Below are 20704 nucleotides of genomic sequence, written 5' to 3' on the forward strand. Positions count from 1 at the left end.
TGTTCAGGAACATTGCATAACACCCTAGTTTTTAAAACAGTTCTTAACATTTTTGGGGGGTCATGAGCTCCTTTGGGAGTCTGGTGAAGGCTATGGGGTCTTGTCAGAATAATATTTTTAAATGAATAAAATAAAATTCATAGGATTACAAAAGAAACCAAAGATCATTGAAAATAATGATGTATTTTTTTTTCTCAACCCAAATTCATAGACTCCCTAAAATCTATCTATCCAAAGACCCTCTTGGAGGTCTGAATCTCTGGTAAGAAACCCCGGGTTAACAACTCTGAGGTATCACCTCACACCTAGCAAATTGGCTAACATGACAGCAAAGGAAAGTAATGAATGTTGGAGGGGATATGGCAAAGTCGGGACATTAATGCATTGCTGGTGGAGTTGTGAATTGATCCAACCATTCTGGAGGGCAATTTGGAACTATGCCCAAAGGGCAATAAAAGACTGTCTGCCCTTTGATCCAGCCATAGCACTGCTGGGTTTGTACCCCAAAGAGATAATAAGGAAAAAGACTTGTACAAGAATATTCATAGCTGCACTCTTTTTGGTGGCCAAAAATTGGAAAATGAGGAGATGCCCTTCAATTGGGGAATGGCTGAACAAATTGTGGTATATGTTGGTGATGGAATACTATTGTGCTAAAAGGAATAATAAAGTGGAGGAATTCCATGGAGACTGGAACAACCTCCAGGAAGTGATACAGGGTGAGAAGAGCAAAACCAGGAGAACTAATTGTACACAGAGACTGATAGATACACTGTGGTACAATCGAACGTAATGGACTTCTCCATTAGTGGCAATGCAGTGATCCTGAAAAACTCGGAGGAACCTACAAGAAAAACCACTATCCACATCCAGAGGAAACACTGTGGGAGTAAAAATACCAAAGAAAAACAACTGCTTGAATACATGGATTGAAGGCATATTGTTGGGGATGTAGACTCTAAATGAACATCCTAGTGTAAACAACAACATGGAAATGTGTTCTGATCAAGGATACATGTAATACCCAATGAAATTTCGCATCCGCTACGGGAAGAGGGGTGGAGGGGAAGGAGGGAAATAATGTGATTGTTGTAACCAAGGAATAATGTTCTAAATTGACTAAATAAACTTATTCAAATGGAAAAAAAAAGAAACCTAGGGTTAATCTTTTTGGAAAGCAAGGAATCACTTATAACATGCACTTCTAATTTTCCTGTTTTATAAAGGGCAAAGCACTGTGTGTCAAATTAAAGCAAGGAATATATGCAGAAATAGACACATGTGTGGAGATGTATATGTGTATATGTCTGTTATAATATGTATATATTGTATATACATCCTATTTTAAACAGACCAAAAAAGGTATGTCCTAAGGCAGAAAAAATTTAAAGCAAGCAGGTTGATATTCTCATGCCAAAATAATGTTGATAGAAGAAACCCTATTTTAGCTTACATTTTTATCAGGAAATAACAACCCTGTTTCTACCCCAACTTGTCCCATGCAATGGCAATGCTACATTTTCATACTGCCCTTCATTCAGATTTCAGAATTCAGTTCTCTGAAAACAGAAAAGCCACAGCCTTAGTTCCAGACTCATTACATTTAAGATGACAAAGCAAGCCTTTTTTTTGTAACAACAGCAAGCCCCACCGCCCTTTACAGACTGAGAGGGCCCAGAATTGGCACTCTTTCCCCTGTGGGAGAATAGTAAGGGGAAATTTAGTCAGGTAGCCATCTTCAGCCAAATCAATTACAGCAATTACTGTCCACTTATAGAAACAGGCCTACATCAGTTGTGATGGGACCTTCTAGAAACAAATGAACTGAAATGATTAGTGCCCCAATTCCCAAAGGGATCTTGGCCAGTAACCCAGCATTCAAAGGAACAAAAGAGAAAGAGAGTCAGCTGGGTACGGTGGTAAGATGGCTGGTCCAAAAGATGTGAGTTGCAATCTTGACTGCCACTTTGTACCTATGTGGTCTTTGACTTGACTTCTCTGGGTCTTAGTTTCCTCTTCCATAAAATGAAGGTGTTACACTAGATCTCCTCTAAGGGCCTTTCTAGCTCTGAATCAAGGATTCGTAACCTTGGGCCCATGTACTTTAAAAAATATACATACATATATATATATATATATATATATATATAAAATAGCTATTTCAGAATAATTGGATTTCTTTGTAATCTTGTGTATTTTATTTTATGCGTCTAAAAACATTCTTTTGAGAAAGAGGTCCATAAGCTTCATCAGACTGCCAAATGTTCTCTGTCCTAGATAGATGATCTTATGACCAATCCCCTCCTGTCTCTTGGAAAGTAAGAGTGGAAGCAACTCCAGGCATCATCATAAAATTAGTGTATTCTTATCTCCCTCCTGATCCATTTTCTTCAGCCCTGTCCTTGTCCTCATTACCCAGTAATCTGTTACCCCCTTTTTCCTTTGAAGTGTGAATCTTAAAATTTTTCAGACTTGTGAATGTTAAAAATTCTTAGACTCTACCTTAGAACATTTGGTTAAGACCATTCCCCATTTTAAACAATGAAGGTACTTGATCAGGAATGTGAGAACTCTAACATTACTCTACCCATACTTAAGCATACTTCAGGGGAAGATAAAGTTGTAAACTCTTTACTGAACAATGAAAAGTACCTAACCCATATTTAAAGTAAAGCTAAAAAACCTTAAGCTGGGTCTATTTTTAGATCTAATACAAAAAGGTGCTAAGTAACTATGAAGGTCAGGCAACTTGCAAACTTGCCAGGGACAAGCTTAACAAAAGAGGTGTGAAGTTTTAGTCTACTCAGGTGTGAATTACTCAAAAGTTTAGTCTACTCAGGTGTGAATTAAGAATGGTAAGTTCTGTGAAAACTTCGACTGTGATTGGTAGATGTGAAAACTTAGGGGAGGTGACATAGGAGAAAATTCTTCTTTAAAAGGAGGCCAGAAGGCCTCTGAGGGGGAAGAATTCAGCCTTGGAAGCTGAAGTGGAGCTCAGGAGTCAGAGGAGGCTGCTGGGTCTCTCTCTCTGCTTCTTGGTGGCTGAACTTAGTTCAGCTTCCTGAACTAAACTTGTGGGTTTCTCTGAACACTAGAATCTTGCTTGGGACAAATCTTGTGGTGAGTGGATTAAAGACTGACTGATCTCTCTCTTAAGGCTTAAGCCTAGGCTGGCCTAGGCTGGCCTAGCCCTTTCTCATTATTTCCTCTTACTCTCTCTCCCTTTCATTAATTCTTTAATTTGTATTAATTAAAATCTCCATAAAACCCAGCTGACTTGGATATATCTAATATTTGGGAATTTTCCCATGGCAACTACTATATTTTTGATTTGAAACCATATTTCTGCGGTCACAGTTTATGCCAACCACTCTTTTAACTGTAACAGAAGGAAGGAGTCCTGAAAAACTTGCCATTTTGGCCAGAGTAGTTAAATTCTCCTCCTCTAAGGCATATATCTGCATTTTTAAAAGACTACTAGGAGAGGGGAATGCTTTACCTAACATAACCAGTAGCAATAGGGGTTAACTAAATTTAGAGAAGAGTAAGAAGAGCAGGTATGTGGCATAGTAGTTGGAGCTCTTGAGTCTGGAGTCAGGAAGACTCATCTTCCTGAGATCAACCAGGCCTCAGATATTTACCAGCTGTGTGACCCTGGGAAAATCACTCACTTTGCCTCAGTTTCCTCACATGTAAAATGAGCTGGAGAAAGAAATGCAAACCACTCTAGTAGATTTGCCAAGATGTTACCCAATGGGGTCACAAAGATGACTGAAATGACTAAACAACAACAACAAAGATGGACAAGGTAGAGTATTACAGTAAAAGTTACCCTGACAACTTTTAATTATATTATCCCATCTGAATGAAGCTTTATCCAAAACTGCCTGGCTGTTAGGTGTTGTGTTACCATTTTTTTCTTTGCTTTTCCTTTCTAAATCAAGCCACTTAGAGTGTGCCTTGTTGAAAAGTGACTTGTCAGTTTGCAGAAATGAAAAAGGTTGTAGTAGACTATAGACTATAATGTTTATAAAATTGATTCTATAGCTAGACAAGAGATAAGAAACCTATGGTTTCTTTAGGAATTTGATTATAGCCACCTGAACATGAGCCCTAATGGTAAGAAATTCAACTTTTGCCTGAATTAGAATTATCTAGTGTGTTTAAGGGCGGGTTTGAAACAACCCATGTTTGAAAAAACAACCACACACACTTTTGTGTGTGTTGCAATTTGCAATCTTGTTAACACATAGAAATATAGTAGTAATAGTAGTAATGGAATATCAGATACCATATATTTGAGACTTTGGGTTCTCATCAAATTATTCTCAACTAATGGCCAGTCTTGTCTCTGATAAATCAGGGACAAACCACCCCCCCCAAAAAAAAACAACAAACAACTACAGGCTTTTTAAGGCCCCCAAAGCCCATAAGCATGATGAAAAAAGTCATGGTGCAATCAGAAGAGACTTTGGCAATTTCTACCAAGGATTTATACTAGAAAGGGGGTGGGGGTGGGGAGATCATCTCTTTAGGTTCCTGGTTCCTTAAACCATAAAGTTGAAGAAAATCACTACCTTGAGTTTCATAGATTTGGACAGGCTTCTATTGAAGGACAGAACAGATTATATAAACCAAGGATAACTGTTCCATGGGTCTTGAATGTTAATATAGGTCCTTGGGCTTGTAGAGGAGCTTTTGGATATAGATTACAAAGCAAGCAAGAAGAGGGCAGGGGGTAGAGAATGAGAATTAATGAATAAGAAGCTCAGTTGTATAACCTGTTAGAAGCATCTTTCCTCCTAACCTTGGATGACACCTGGGCCAGCCCCAGCTGCTTCGGCTTCTATCCTGTCTAATGTGATTAGGATTTTTTCCTGCATAATCTTTCATAAGAATATTGGCCAAGGCTTGCAGTTAATATGAATCAATTCCATATTTCCACAGCACTCAGTTTAAGTGCTCTCTCCCTCCCACATCTACCAGCCTTGATTTTTAAACTTGACTTTAGCCCCCAAATTAGGAGAAATGATGAAACTTCAGCCTATGATATCAGGTTAAACAAATAAGCAGAAGTGATTGTGATTATGTTCTTTGTTGGGGGTGGAGAAGGGAGGGAGAAGGGAAAAGACAGAACTGGGCATTCGTAAGCTCTGAGCTTTTAGGGAAAGTTTGAACATTACCCTTATTGTTTAGGGACCAGAGACTTTAAGCTTTTGCTGAAATACGTCACTTGCCTCTCTCACCCAGAAAACACATTTTTCTGGTATCATAGGCTCGGAGGGACCTTAAAGGGACCTCAGTCCAACCCCCTATTTATAGATGAGAAACCTTAAATTTAGAAAGAGTACATGACTTTTATCCAAGGTCACAGTAGAAAGTGGCAGATCTAGGATTCAAAACCAAATCTTTGCCTCCAAATTATGTGTAATTTTAAAAGGTAATATTAAGAAACTTATTCCCTATCATGATTCATGTATCCTCCCTTTTACCCCTCCCCCTCACATTTTTTTATGACTGCTTACTTACCTATTCTTTGCTCCAAACTTTGATTCCAAGAATTCTGTTGATTATTTTGAACAGAGGTGTAGGGATTCTTAAATCTCCTTATCAAAAAGGACAATTCAGGGTCTCCTAAATGAGATCTATAGCCATCACTTAAAAAATTTTGGTCTAACTTACCCCACAAGAAAAATAAAGTAGGTGCAAAATGCCTGTTGCCAAGAATATAGTGTTCAATTGAATGTTCATCTCTACATATCTTTTGGACAGTTTTATTCACAGACAGTGACCTGGGCCTAGAACTACACAAAAGTTTAGTAGGTGGGTTTGCCTTAGAAAATTTCATAGCATTTTTACCAAACTCTTCATTTATTCACGGAGCACTGGCATTCCTTTTTGGAATTCTGGATTCTTCTGGATGGATCAATGCTAAATGACTATGAGTCAGGAAAACCATAGCCCCTGAAGAACTAAAGGTTCAGGTCACCCAAATAAGAAGGCACTTCCATGGTGGTATGAATAGGCAGCAAAATAATACTACATGGAAAAAATGAATATAAAGGGTACCACCAAGGAGATTTATAACTAGAAAGGAATCAGTTATGTGGCAAGATCAAGAGATAATTATTGAACAGCTCAGGTTTACCATTGGTATCAATGCAACACCCAGAGATCTAATGGAAAGACTCTCTTCTCCCCCAACATGTGGAGACCCTCAATGGAGGAGTTACTAAGGATGTGGACAAGAGTGTCACAGGATGAGAAGGTGGGGCTGAGTTATGATCTACACCATTAGAAAAATGACCCTATCACAGTGAGTTTCCAGGTCCTGGGAAGTGTATTCTCTGATTTCCTACACTTGGTATTTATCTATAGTGATAGGGTTAGGATAAAACATCAATCTCTTTTTAGGTAATGATATTAACTTAGCTTCTTGCTGAAAATTATATTTTTCACATAGCCTGAGATATTATTCATTTAGGAGGATCATTTTGGTTATATATACAGCAAATCCTTCATATTTGAATATACCAGTGTTGCTTTCCAGGAATGAGGAAGTTCTATGGATAGTATCTGTAATGTTCTTCCTGGTAAAGATAAGAGAACACATGGCCTTTGGTGTTGGCATGGTCTCATATTTGAAGGAAAGGTGTTGTCATGTTGGAAGACAAGAATTGCTATGTGTTTCATTGCAAACACTTCATAATCCAATACATTTGAGGCAGTTGGGATTTACCTTGCTGGCAATGCTAAAGTTTCTTTAACTTGGGAGTCCTTGACCTTTTCTGGGTCATAAGACTCTTGAACCGACTAGTGAAGTCTTTGGGATCCTTCTCAGAAGAATATTTTTAAGTGCATCAAATAAAATTCATAGGCTTGCAAAGGAAGCCACTTACATTGAAAAATAATTATTAAAAAATGTCTAATTCAGTCTCTAGGTTAAGAACCCCTGTGTAACTGGATAAATTCCCACTTTTATAAAAGAAAAAAGAGAAGAGGATTGGAAAGGAATGGGGGAGAGCAGCCCTTCTTTTGTTTCAGATGATCCTGAAGAGGCAAAGTTGTTAAGCATGAGACAAAAGTTGTCAAGGGATTGGCATTTTATGAGGGGACCTGGTAGGGGAGAGTCAAAAAGGGGAAACCAAATGGAGGGGAGTGGAGGCAAAGAAGCAACTTGTTTTGTTTTTACTAGTCATTGGAGGGAGGGTTACAGAGTTTTCAAATAATAGGAGGAATGTGTGTGGGGGCTGGGAAGGTAATAATGAGCAATGCTTTGACTGGAACTGTAGAGTAACTCTTCTTCACCAATAATATTGTAGTCTTGGGCCATTGGGCCTTTTATGCACAAGCTCACAGACAAATAGTAAACAGATTTGCTATATCATTTTCTCAACCTCCATTAAGTGGACTATTAACTTCTATGGAGACAGTGGAATGTGGTAGAATGAGTTGGTATGTGGGAGTCAGTTGGGGACTGGATTCTTTGCTATTACTTCACAGCCTTTACGTTTTCTGACCTCATTTTCTTTATCTGTAAAATAGAAGTCATGATTTTACTCTCTTCCTCAATGAGTTGTTTTTGAGAAAGGGCTTTGTCGATTTACATTATTATTATTATTAAGAAGCTCTAGGAGTAATCTTTGAAAAACTAATGGAATGAAGGTGTTCATGGTTTTGGGCAGTTTAGTTTTTGTTGAATTGTTGTTAATGGGTCCCCCCTCCCCCGAATCCCCAATAGCCTTGATATGAATATTAATGCTTTTAAATGAAAATTATTTTACCCCAGTATAATAACCTGTCAAAGGGTCACCTCTCTCTTTTATCTCCAGCCTGAGATTTAACAAAGACTGTTGGGAGTAGGAAGAGATAAATAATCTGCCTAAAACTTCCTCCCCTGCTAATGTTTGCATTTCTCCCCCTAAAGAGACATTCAATTGAGTTAAGCATTGGGTGCCCTTTCTGTCTCTCTGTGTGTCTCTCCTTCCTCCTCTCCATTCCCCCCACCTGTTTTCCTCATCTCAAGACCCTCCCCATCTCTCCCTCTCTTCCTGTTTTTAAAATGCATTGCCTGTGATACCAAATGAGGTCATAGCATCACTAGGGGATAAAAGGGACTTAGAAAGGTAAAGAAGGGAGCACTTAATAGTTTTGCTCCACTCTGTGCCACCCCCCCTCCAACTCCCTGCCTTTTTCATTGTAGAATAACCACTTTTTTTTTTAACCAATGTAAAGAGGAGACATAAGTGACTGAATTGTGAAAGCTCATATTTTGGCACCTATCTGCTTCTTACTTTTGCCATGGTTCTTGCCTGTATATTTGAGAATTCAAGGTTTCTTTCTTTTTTTTTTAAAGATTTAAACTGTCATATAACAGCCTTTTATATACTGATCACATGGTTTGATTGAGCAAATGAAGAAGTATTAAGCATTAACTATATACCAGGCACTATGCTCTAGGCACTGAAAATATGAATTTTAAAAAGCAAGACTGTACCTGCACTTAAGAAGCTTATATTGTAATAGAGAAAGACAACATATATGTGAGAGTGACCAGGGGAGGGTGTTTTAGCTTTGGAAAGTCACTGGAATGGTGAGTGGACTCTTAGGAAACTATGTTGAAATAGCCTTTCCAGGAATGGTAGGGTTTATTTTGATTGTTATTTTCAGAACAAGAGGTAGAAAGCCAGACTTTGGAGAGGTCAAATCCTAGTGGCTTCTAGATAATAGAATTGATTGCCTCCTAGATTGTAAGATCTATGAGGGTAGGGACCATATTTTTTCCTAAATTATATACCTCTCCCAATGTCTAATTCAATAACTCAAGCACATTTGGCCCTCCATAATTGTTTATTGAATGGAACTAGTTCCTCTGGTAAATGGGGAGAGGTAACTATGCTGTCAAGAACAAATTAATATGCAAATATTTATACCATCTAAAATTTACTGATTTTTTTTTTGTTTTTATTTCATCTACATCTAATATGTCCTTGCTTCCCCAAGGAACCATCCCTTATAATGGAAATTTTAAAAAATTTAAATGAATTAACAAAACTACTGAGCATATGATCGATTCCATCCTTATATGCAGTATTCTGTCCCCTCTTTGAAGAAGGGAAGTGAATTCTGTTCTCTCTCCTTCAGATTCAGACTTGGTCATCATAACTTGACAGCATCCAGCTTTGATTGTTTTGTTGTCCTGTTTCTTTTTTTCCTTCTTCTGCTTCCCTTATTTTATATTGGTTTGTACAAGCCTTCCCATTCTTCCTCTTTGTCATTTATTGCAACACGGTAATATTCACAGCTCTCTTTGCCACTCCTCAATCAGTGGTCTCTTACTTGGTTTCCAGTTCCCGCTTTAAGAAGTACTGCTATAAATATGTTCTTTTTATCACTGGACACCTCAAAAGTATGTACCTAGAAGTAAAATCTGTATTCTTTTCAGTGACCTCTGCTCTCAGATGAACAGAATTCAGGGAAATTGTGAAAGCTATTTCTTTTGAAGTGTTTCCTAGATGAATTTCCCCTCCTTGAAAGGAACCAACACAGAGTTTTTTGGATTATCTTTAGGTGAATGTAACAAGTGATGAGGAAAAGCAAGAGGAACAGGAACTGACTCCAGAGGAAAGGAGAACCCTGGAAAGAAAACTGAAGAAAGAACGGAAGAAAGAACAAAGGAAGCAGCTTAAAGAAGCAGGAATTGATGTTGAGAAAGAAAAATCTCAAAAACCATCAGGAGCTGAGTTAGCCTTGGACTATCTCATCAGGTAAGAATCTTTGCCACCTCCCCAGTCATCTCTCCACCTTATTGATGCCATTTAGGAGACAGAGACCTAGTTCAAGGTCCCAAACTAGAGAAACCAGCCTAGCCTCTTGAAAAATTTCCTTCTGGTCATTGCTAAATACAATATATTGTTTCATTCCAGCTGGCTTGTTTGAATAGTGTAGTCCAACCCAAGTTTACCTGAAATGACTTCACATGCCTTAGCAGTCTCAGGGATCTTTAAAAAATGGCACAGAGCCCCGGGAAAGTCTACATAAAAAAGGGCAATCACTTACCTTATAGCCTTAATAAAGATGGTGTTGCTTTTACTGTTCCATAACAGGAGATAACACAATTGCATTTAACTGAACCTAGAGGACACTGGAAGTTCCACATCAGAGGGACTGTAGGTTAGGTTGCACAAAGTAAGTGTATTTTTAGAACCTGAGCATTTATAATCAGACACAGAGGAAGAGGATTGTTGTGGACATTCCCAAGCCTTACTGAAGGTTTGACATGAACTAGCTAAGCCCTTTGTGCTTAGCTTTTTAGATGCTTATTATGGAAGACCATAAAACATGGGCTGTGGTGAAATTAAAAATCATTGTTAATTTAACTTTTCCAATTAAGTAAGGTCACCTGTCCCAAGAAGGGAAAAAAGTAAGGGATTGTTTTGATTTTGTTGTTGTTGTTACTGGTTTGGTTTTTATTTCCTACTCATTGGTAATCTCAACAAGTAAAAAAATTATCATTCCAAAAAATAGAATTTTCTAGTTTCCTTTAAAGCTCAGCTCAGGGGCAGGGAAGTAGCACAATGGATAGAGTGGCAGGCTTGGAGTCAAGATGATCTGGGCTCAAATCTGGCCTCAGATACTTCCTAATTATGTGATCCTGGGCAAATCACTTAACCCCTGTTGCCTAGACATTATGCTCTTCTGCCATGGAGCCATTACTTAGTATTGATTCTAAGACAGATGTTAAGGGTTTTAAAAAAAACAACCCAGCTCCGATGCCACTCACTATAGGAGACCTTTCTTGATTCCCCCAGCTATTAGTGTTGTCTTTACTCTTCTCTCTCCTGCCTTCTAACCCTAACCCGTCTTCTTTTTCTCTCAGCAAATATATTCTGAACAATCTGTTAAGTGTGCTTCGTCCTTGTCCCCCAGTTCATCTTTCCTACATTTTAAGTTGTAATACAGAAATCCAAATTCTCTTCTCAGAGACCATCTTAACTACTCACCTTTCCAAGTTTGGCCAGGGGAACATGAAGCCCTGGCAGATTCAATGATGAGTCTCCCCTTTCTCCTTTTTTCTCCCTCATTCTCTCATTTTTCTCTCCTTCCCTTTCTGTTTTCCTTTTATTCAATCCAGTTCTAATTCAATTCCTATGAAGTAGTAGCCAAGATTCTGACCCTAAAGAAATAATGGAAAGGTGATTTTTGATTTGCATATGGAAGAAGTTTGTTACATTTTATTACTTAATTAAAATATCCTTTTGTCAGCAGTTACTACAAAATAAAGTTAATGAAATTATTTCCTCTTGTCAGGTCTTAGGTTCTTGAACTGTAAAATGGGGATGATAACACTTAACACTATCTACATCGTAAGTTTCAGGGTAAAATGAGATGATGTACTTGATAAACCATGAAACAGGAGGAGCATTGAACCAATAACTTCTAGTGACAGCCACATGGATGCTGATGGACAGTGCTCCCTTTAGAATCCCCACTCAGTTTGCTGAGCTGTCTGTTGATTTGCATAATCGAGAGGCAGTAGGTTTGGTATTTTAGTTTCCGTGTGTTCTCTATTCCTACTCCTCATCCCCTTCTAACTGAATATGGAGGGACACTTTTGCTTCAACACAAGGTACACCTGACACCTTAAGGAGCTCGTGGTCCAGGGAACCATTTATTAGCTGTTTGACCCTGGACAGGTCACTTAACCCTGTTTGCCTCAGGTTCTTCATCTATAAAAGGAGCTGGAGAAAGAATGACAAACCACTCCAGCTTCTTTGCCAAGAAAACCCCCAAAAAAGGTCAGGAAGAGTGAGATTTGACTTAAATCGCCAAACAACATAAACCAGATACTAAGTGGTTTACACTTATCTCACTTGCTGAAGTATGTATCTGTACTTTAAGGAATGGTGATTTCATCAATGGGTTTATTCCCTCTATTTATGTAGCTCATAGCCCTTAATTTTATTAATAGGCTTTGAGAATTGCTATCATTGAAAAATTACTAACCCTGTAACCAACCTTTGAAGCACAGTTAGCTGGGCTCTTAGATGGCAGATAGACATGTCATCACTGACCATACTCCAAGTTTCTCAAGCAGTAGGACCGGCTGGGGCTTCTGCTGGCCTTCAAGAGCAGCTGGTTAAAAAGATGATGTCTGAGAATGGGCTTAGGATTTCTGAATCTTAAAACATAGGAAAGAATGGGTTCCTGTCCAAGGACAGTGTACACCTCATAGTAATTGTTAAGAAAATATTTTCCAGAAGTCTTAAAAATCTAAACAAAAGTGATTTTAATTGAAAAGAGAGAGCTAGAAAATTACATAGAACTATAGATATAGCTATATCCGCTAACCTAGGCCCCTGTAGACTGCAACTGCAGTATAAGAATAGCAGTTAAGACACCGAGGGTTCATAGAACAAAGTCCAACCAAATGGCCAACAATAAAAATCTGTGCCCTCAAATATCTAGACATAATTGCAGAAAATATGACTAACAAGGAAGACTAATTAGAGAGCCTAATGCAGAAAAAAAAATGTGACCTATTAAATATTACTGAGATTTGGGGGCATGAGATCCATGATCAGAATATGACTGGAAGTGTATACCTTATTCAAAAGAAACAAGATGGTTAAAAGATATGGAAAAGAGGAGTAATTGAAGAGAGAGATGGTAGCGCTGCCTACTTAGAAGTCATATCTATCTAAGGAAGTACAAGAAGCAGAAAAGGGAAAATCATGGAGAGGGGTCAGCTGGGTTGCTCAGTAGATTGAAAGCCAGGCCTGGAGATGGGAGGTCCTAGGTTCAAATTTTACCTTAGACACTTCCCAGCTGTGTGACCCTGGGCGAATCACTTAACCCTGATTGCTTAGCCTTTGCTGTGCTTCTGTTTTAGAATTAATACTAAAACAGAAGGTAAAGGTTTAAAAAAAAAAGAAAATCATGGAGAACTTTGGGGTTAAGATCAAGAGAGGACAAAACAGAAAGTATATCATCATGGAGTTATTGCAAACTCCTCGGACATAAAAATAAATGAGAAGCTCAGGGAACAGAGTAGAAGCCTGGCACAAAGACTTGATAGTATAATGATGGGGACTTCAATTTTTTACATATGTACTAGAATTCTTTTTCTGCCATAAACAGAAGAACTAAATTTTTCTTGATTTATCTTAATGATAATTTCATCCTTCAAATAGTGGAAAAACCAACAAAGGGAAATGCTATTTTGAATCAATCTGATTCTTACCAGTAGCAGAAAACAGGTTGTTCGTGTGGTGTGCTGTGAATCTTTCAGGGAAGTGGCCACTTAAGAGTCCATGATAGTGGAGGAGGTAAGCAGAGTCTTCCACACATTCCAGATTTGCAAAACCAGATTTTCAGTCTTCTTCCAAGGAAGTAGTTGGATAGTATGAACTAAAATTCTATTGGAAAGTCATCCCAAGACAGATGACCCTCAAGAGTGAAATTGTGAATACACAAATAACTATAACAAGTAGGAAAAAGGGGAGTTATTTGAAGAGATCAATGTGGATATGTAGAGAACTCACCAATCAACTTGGATATTTTTTTTAAATGTCAGCAAGGAGGATTCATACAAAATGATACAATTCTGTAAGAATCATGTCAGAAGAGCCAAAGCTTAGAATGAGCCTGCAGCTGGCCAGAAACACAAAAGACAACCATAGACTTTTTGTTTGTTTGTTTAGCTATGTTGGGAAAAAATGAAGATCAAAAAAGGATAGGCCTGCAGCTTGGTGTGGACTAAACTCCCAGTGTTTACAGAATGAAGACCATGCTGCTTAGTTCTTAATTTTGCTTTTGTTCTCTCTGCCAAGGAGAACAATCTTTGGACTAGAAAAGATGGAACAAAAACAACTATTAAGGAATTGAAACCCAAGATAAGTAAGGGATTAGTAAAAGAGAACCTAGCTGCCATTATTAAATGCTTACTATAGGAGCAGTTAGGTAGCACAGTGGATAGCACCAGACCTGGAATCAGGAGGACTTGAGTTCAAATTTGTCCTCAGACAATGCAATATTAGCATTCAAGAAAGTGACTAGGGCTGGATATCTAGACTTGGGAATTAATTTTGGTTGAAATGCTAATTTCATTGATGGAAACAAATGAAAACACAGGGGGAGAGAATTCAGAGAAAAGAACTCAGAACAATCCAATGGGGAGTGATATGCACATTTAGTAGGTAAGAGATGGATGATGATCTATTAAGGAACACCGAGGACTAGTGATTAGACAGGATGAAGGAAAAACGGTGTCTTGGAAGCCAAGAGAAATAAATGTTCAGGAGGCAGGCAGGAATTTAAAAAGTTGCAGAGAGGGCAGATAGAATGAGAGCTTAGGAAAGGCCACTGGATTTAACATTTTAGAGAGTAACTTTGAAGAAAGCACTTCCTTCCCCCCTTTTCTTTTTTACCCTTACCTACTGTCTTAAAGGAATCAATGTCATGCATTGGTTTCAAAGCAGAAGAGATATAAGACAACTAGACAATGGGTGTTAAATGGCTTGCCCAGAATCACACAGCTAGGAAGTATCTGAGGCCACATTTGAACTGAGGACCTCCTGTTTCTAGGCCTGGCTCTCAATCCAGTGAACCTCCTAGCTTTCCCCCAGAGAATGCATTTTCATTAGAGTTGTGAATCCAGAAGTCAGGGGGCTGAGAAATGAATGAAAGATAAGGATCAAGAGGAAACCAACCTCTTTCCAGAGAGATCATAAGATAATAAATGTAGAGCTGGACAGACTTAGAAGTCATCTAGTTAAATGAGATGGAGCTATATTAGATGATAAATTGAGGAGACAGCAGGTCAAGTGAAGAGGGGCGGATTTGTTTGTTTTTAAGTATAGGGAGAACTACCTGGCTATGTTTGAAGTGGAAAAGGAGAGCGTGAAGAGGAGAGAAGGGGGGCTCCCTAAGGATGTAAGAAAGGATGGGACTACAGGTGCAGTTTAAGATTGTGGAAATAATTCTGCTTATTTCAGCTTTCTGGTTTGGTTTCTGAATACATAACAGTCAAGTATATCTATCTCTGAGCTATTCACTATTTAGTTCCTGCATCTGTCATCATTTATGGAAATGATATTCTTACTATGTATCAAATTAAAAATACTAAGTAGTTGCCTGAAGCTTAGAAAGGCAGTTTGGTTTAGCATTAGAGCACTAGCCTTGAAATCAGAAAGTCCTGAATTCAAACCTGACTCTGAATCTGTGCAACTCAGCCTCTCAGCCTTAGGTTTCTCTTAGGTTTCTCAATTCTTAGGTTTCTGTAATATGGGAATTGTAATATAATTTATCTCATAGAGTTGTTGTGAGGCTAATGAGATGAAATACGTAAAATATTTTGCATACTATAAAGAATTACATAAATATTAACTGCTATTATTCCAACCCAGTGCACTTTGAGAGTTTTCTCTCTAATTCCAAAGTTCACATCAAATGAACAATCATTTGTTAAAGTCTAGCTGAATGAAGACATTGAGAAAAATAGCAATAAAGTAAAAATAAAATTCCTACCCTACTCTCCAGGAGGTTACAGTCTAATAGAATAGAGTATCAGTCTTTCACTCCTCAATGAAAATTGGTGTAATAAAGTTCTTTTCCTTCCACATACCTCTGAGGAAATGAGAGTGGAGGGAGAGAGGTCTGAACTGAACTTCCTAGTGGATGGATTTGGATAGCCATTGGGCAGCATGAGATTACTTGGGACCTGGTGACGAGGTAAAGGAAAGGAGCCTGGGTGGTGGGAGAGGGATTGAGGAAAAAAGGCAGAAGGATCCTGAGGACACTTCATTGTCTTCTTGGTTTTGCCAGTGGCCCAAATGAATAGATTATTTTTTTAAATAATTAACTTGAGACCATTAAGTGGGAAATATAGATTTTATATTGCAGAGCTATTTGGGGCAGAAGTGAGATTTTGGTTGTGAGTTACATGAGCTACTGATAACATCACACGAGCACTACTGATAACATCACATAAAGAAACCCTTTTCCGTGTACCCATGGGGAAAATCATGTTTCCTTTCAGCACCCCATTTCTTAGCTGAAAACGGAGGTTTTGAGGCCAGATATGAAAAGTAACCTCAGTGCATTTCTTGTGAATTTCCTTGAAACTGGTAGATGCTCCTAATTGTTGTCTTAAATTTCCAAACATCTGGTCCCAAAAAGCCCTTTGCTGCTCCTCCCAGGGTGGGATCCTGATGAGATTGTCAAGGAAGAATGAAAGTGCTGTCCTGACTCAGTAGAAAGAACAGGGAAGAAAAGGCAGCCAAAATCACTGTTTGTTGTCTTCAGTTTAAGAGCTATTGGGCACAGAGGTTGCCAGCATAGCACATTTTCTTGGTAGGACTAAGCATTAATTTATTAGGGGCCAAATATGTTGTTTTCTGTGGGATTACAGGGCCAGCACACACTGTTCCAGCTTCTGAATTCACAGAGAGGAATTAATCCTTCCCACCCAAGGAAACTTTTTTGACCTAGTCATAGAAGGGGAGACTATACAAAATAAAGGCAGGGTTGTAGACCTGGAAGGTTTTGAGTAGAGTCATCAGAACAAGACCCCAAAGGAAGACAAAAAGAAACCAGAATGATTAAATCAAAATGAAACTTTTGAGCAATTTCAACTTGGATTTCTCTCTTCTGGTGCTCTCAGGCTTTTGGTAGCAGTTGTAAAGAAAATCTATTATTGTCCTGACTTTTCAGAGAGCATGCTAATGTTCATAGCTATGAGTATTCATCTGGGAGGGTGTGTCTGAAAAAATTCATGCTTGGCCAGGAATAGCAATCATACCTCGGATTTTTGTACAATTGCTCCTCACTTATCCTGAAGTCACTTATCTGGTAACCTGTAAGCCAAGCAACTAAAAGGGTCCTAGCCAATGTTGATGTCACACAGGCAGTGTTTTATAACTCGGGCACTTGGTACTCATACTTCATTCCTTCATTTCTGTCATAAAGCCTATAACAAGTTTAGGTGTCTCTGCCTGCTCAGCCTACTGAAGACTGAAGCTAGACATTAAGAGGGGATGGAAGAAGATACACCGACAACCATGAGACATGACTATTGACAGCAAGAAAAGAGACAAAAACATTAAGAGGAAACTTTGAAAAAGCACATTAGTCTAGGGTCGTTTAGCATTGGAGCAAACACACCTTCATCCCCCAATTGTACCTGGGGACAATACTATTACAACATAATGCAATAATTAATGTTTGCGGCAAAGACCCTGAGGAATAAAAATGATGATGGTGGTAGTAATAAAAACCTATGTTGACATTATCTTCATGTTAGAAATGTCCTTGATCCCACCAGTATTAGAAGCAGGTCTTAAGTTTATACCTGGCAAGTTTCTGATATATTTTAGAAATTTTTCCATCAAAAATGGCATTTAAAAATGTGAGGTCAAAACTGTTTTCACAATAAGACATTTTAATTCCAAGTATGGTGAAGTTCAATAGCTATAACCCACATAAACAAAAGCTCTTGAGAGTGGGATAGGGAAGGGCAGCCCTTATTAATTTTTAAGACTATAAACAAGTTCTAAGACTTCAATTTTAATTAAATTTAATAAGTTTAAGAACCTCAAATTGAACTAAGAATTAGCTGCATGGGGGCAGACAAGTGGATAGAGCAGCAGGTCTGGAGTTGAGAGGTCCTGGGTTAAAATCTGGCCTCAGACACTTCCTAGCTGTGTGACCCTGGGCAAGCCACTCAGTCTCATTTGCCTAGCCCTTGCTCTTCTCTCTTAAGAGTTGTGACTAATACAAAAGGTAAGGTTTTATATTGAAAATTAAAAAGAATCACCCCCTAGACATGCTGCTGCTTCAAGTCATATAATGGGGTGGTGAGGAACGGTTCTGTTACAATTTAGAAATAGTTCATAGGATGGGAATACAATGTTCCAAAAGGAGAAATATTTGTGATCTGTTTTTTGTTGTTGTTTAGTTGTTATAGTCACATCTGATTCTTAAGTGTCCAAATTTAGGGTTTTCTTGGCAAAGAAACTGGAGTAGTTTGCCATTTCCTTGTCCAGCTCATTTTACAGATGAAGAAACTGAAGCAAACATGGTTAAGTGACTTTTTCAGGGCCACACAGCTAGTAAGTTTCTGAGGTTGCATTTGAATTCAGATTTTCCTGACTCCAGGACTGGTGCTCTATCCATTGTGCCACATAGATACTTCATCTGTAACCTATCAGATTCCCTTCTCTTTGCCCCAACTCCCAGTAACAAAATGAAAAGGTCCACCCAACTCTCTCTTTCCAATCATTTCCTTTAAAGGGATGAGAGGTTGTTTTTTTTTTTTAGTGAAGCAAAATCCAGGAAATGAAATACTATATTAAATGGAAACGACATTCAGCTGTGACTGAAGTGGGAGGGAGGGAAAGGGGAAATCTTATCAAGTCAGTACCATTTCATCATTTCTGTATTTTTAGTCAGGCTGGGAACAAGAGACATGCTGAGCCTTTACCTTTCCATCTCCTGGCTTTAGTTATGGCCTTTTATAATCATGACTTTCATATTATTTAAACAAAGTCCCCTATATTTAATAAAGCCAGATATTAGAGAACACTATAATTAACGATTGTTCCTCTTTCTGTTAGGAGTTCCACTCCTACAATTACCAGGTGGTTGGACCATTTGAAGTCCCTTAAAAGGCCATATCCCACAAAGAAGGCTTTCAGGACTATCCCTCTAATTATGAATTATTTCCTTCAAAAAAATTCCCCCTTTACATGCTATTACTCTCTTATCTGTTTCCTGGGAGTGGTTTTCCCCATCTTTGACATCCCCATGTGATCATGGCAATTATCTGTGCACTCTAGAATCCCATAAGTCACTAACCCATCATTTACCGTCTTGTTTTGAGTCTAAGAATTGTCATATTAGGTCACATCCGTGTTCCTTGCACAGCTCACCTCTGACAATGGCACCAAAGGATATGTCTTGGGGGAGGGGGTACTGGTTGATCTCAATGTCCAACACATGTCATAACTTGAACCTGGGAAAGTTAAGGGTATCTTCAAAACATCTCAACTTCTGTTAGCAATCAAACTTTTCAGGAGCCCATTCATGCTTTTGACTTGCTCCGCCACTTTTGAATAAAAAAGGTCAGACTTCATTAGGCTTATGATTAATTGTTATCTCTCAGGCTTAGGGGACTATGTGGTGCTTGCAAGCCAGTGGTCTTTTGTACTCAGTCGACCAAAAAGTTCTCTTCAAGGATGGTTCCTGATCTTCATATGTCCTTCATGGTGTTATCAACTTTATCAGACTTTCTCTTGGTTTTCATCTAGCCAGAGAACTTAGTTTAATCTGACTTCACCCAGCAGCAGCCCCATGATGTCTTCAAGTTCAGTGACCCTAATGGTGTACGATGTTCTTCTAGAAGATGGTAACCTCAACTTACTTAGTTTTTCTATACCTCCTTGGGCCAGTTTCCAAGTCTGTCAAAAGGACTAATGTCTGGTCCACCCACTTCAAGGGGTGGTTATGAGGATCAAAAAAGATAAGTGAAGTGAAAAGTTCTCTATAAATGGAAGGTGTTGCTATTATTGCTGCTGATAACAGCTTACATTTTATAGCACTGTGGTGCATGTATTATCATCCTTATTTGACAGATAGTAAGTAATGGGGGTGAAATGACTTGTCCTTGATTGCCTGATTGCTAAGTGTCAGAGCCAGATTCAAAACCTTGTCTCCTGACTCCCAAGCTCAAATCCCTAATAACCATGACACCAAGATGCCTCTTATCTTAAAAACTCATTTACACAGAATTTTAAAAAATCCTCATCTTCTGTCTCAGAATTGGTAAGTATCAGTTACAAGGCTAGGCAGTTGGAGTTAAGTAACTTGCTCAGGGTGACACGGCTAACATTTATATTGCATTAAAAAAAAAACACCTTACTTTTCCATTTTAGAGTCAGTACTATGTATTGGTTACAAGGCAGAAGAGAGGTAATGAGGGTTAAGTAACTTGCCTCGAGTCAGGGTCACACAGCTAGGAAGTATCTGAGGCTACAGATTTGACCTCAGAACCCCCCTTTACATTTTAAGTTTTAAGTGGCACTTTTCTGCTGGTGGTAGTGATGATTGTGCTACAGTGGAGGCAGTTGGCAGCACAGTGGACAGAATGCTAAGCCTGGAGTCAGGAAGACTTGAGTTCAAATCCAGCCTCAAACTCTTATTGTGTATCCTTGGACAAGTCATTTAACCCCTGCCTGCCTCTGTTTCCTTGACTGTAAATGGGAATAATAACAGCATCTACCTTGAAGGGTTGTTGTGAGGATAAAATGAGATAATATCTGTAAAGCCTTAGCATAGTGCCTGAAACTGTTAGATGTTAATAAATGCTTGTTCCCTCTTCTCTACCACTAATTACTGCTGCTGGCCACTGACTACTGCTACAGCTAATTACTACTGCTACTACACCCTACCCCCCACCCCTGCCATCTTTCTTAGAGATTATTTTACCTACAACCTAGAAAATCCAGTGATATCTACTTATTCTTAGATCAATACCCAGAAATTTCAACAGTCTAGATTGCAGTCAAGAATCAAGAAATAACAAAGAGAAAAGGAGGCCCTAAGGTGCTAAAACTAATTCTCTTTGTTCCTAGGAGAACCCAGTAGATCCTTCTTACTCTTACATGAAACACAGTTCTAAGAAGCTTGGTTTTCCAAGCTGACCACA

General features: G+C 38.6%; 1 protein-coding gene across 3 annotated transcripts in view; it reads left to right on the top strand.

Moving 5' to 3' along the window:
* The window catches only part of C7H7orf50 (chromosome 7 C7orf50 homolog), a 388436-nt gene that overhangs the window by 267693 nt on the left and 100039 nt on the right, over positions 1–20704 (top strand). For all 3 annotated transcript variants that reach the window (XM_007498361.3, XM_016423909.2, XM_016423910.2), the window contains one exon: positions 9571–9767. In XM_007498361.3, coding sequence (XP_007498423.3) covers positions 9571–9767 — 197 coding nt within the window. The remainder of the gene's footprint in view (positions 1–9570; positions 9768–20704) is intronic.

Source organism: Monodelphis domestica, chromosome 7, assembly GCF_027887165.1.
Source record: "Monodelphis domestica isolate mMonDom1 chromosome 7, mMonDom1.pri, whole genome shotgun sequence".
NCBI lineage: Eukaryota > Metazoa > Chordata > Mammalia > Didelphimorphia > Didelphidae > Monodelphis > Monodelphis domestica.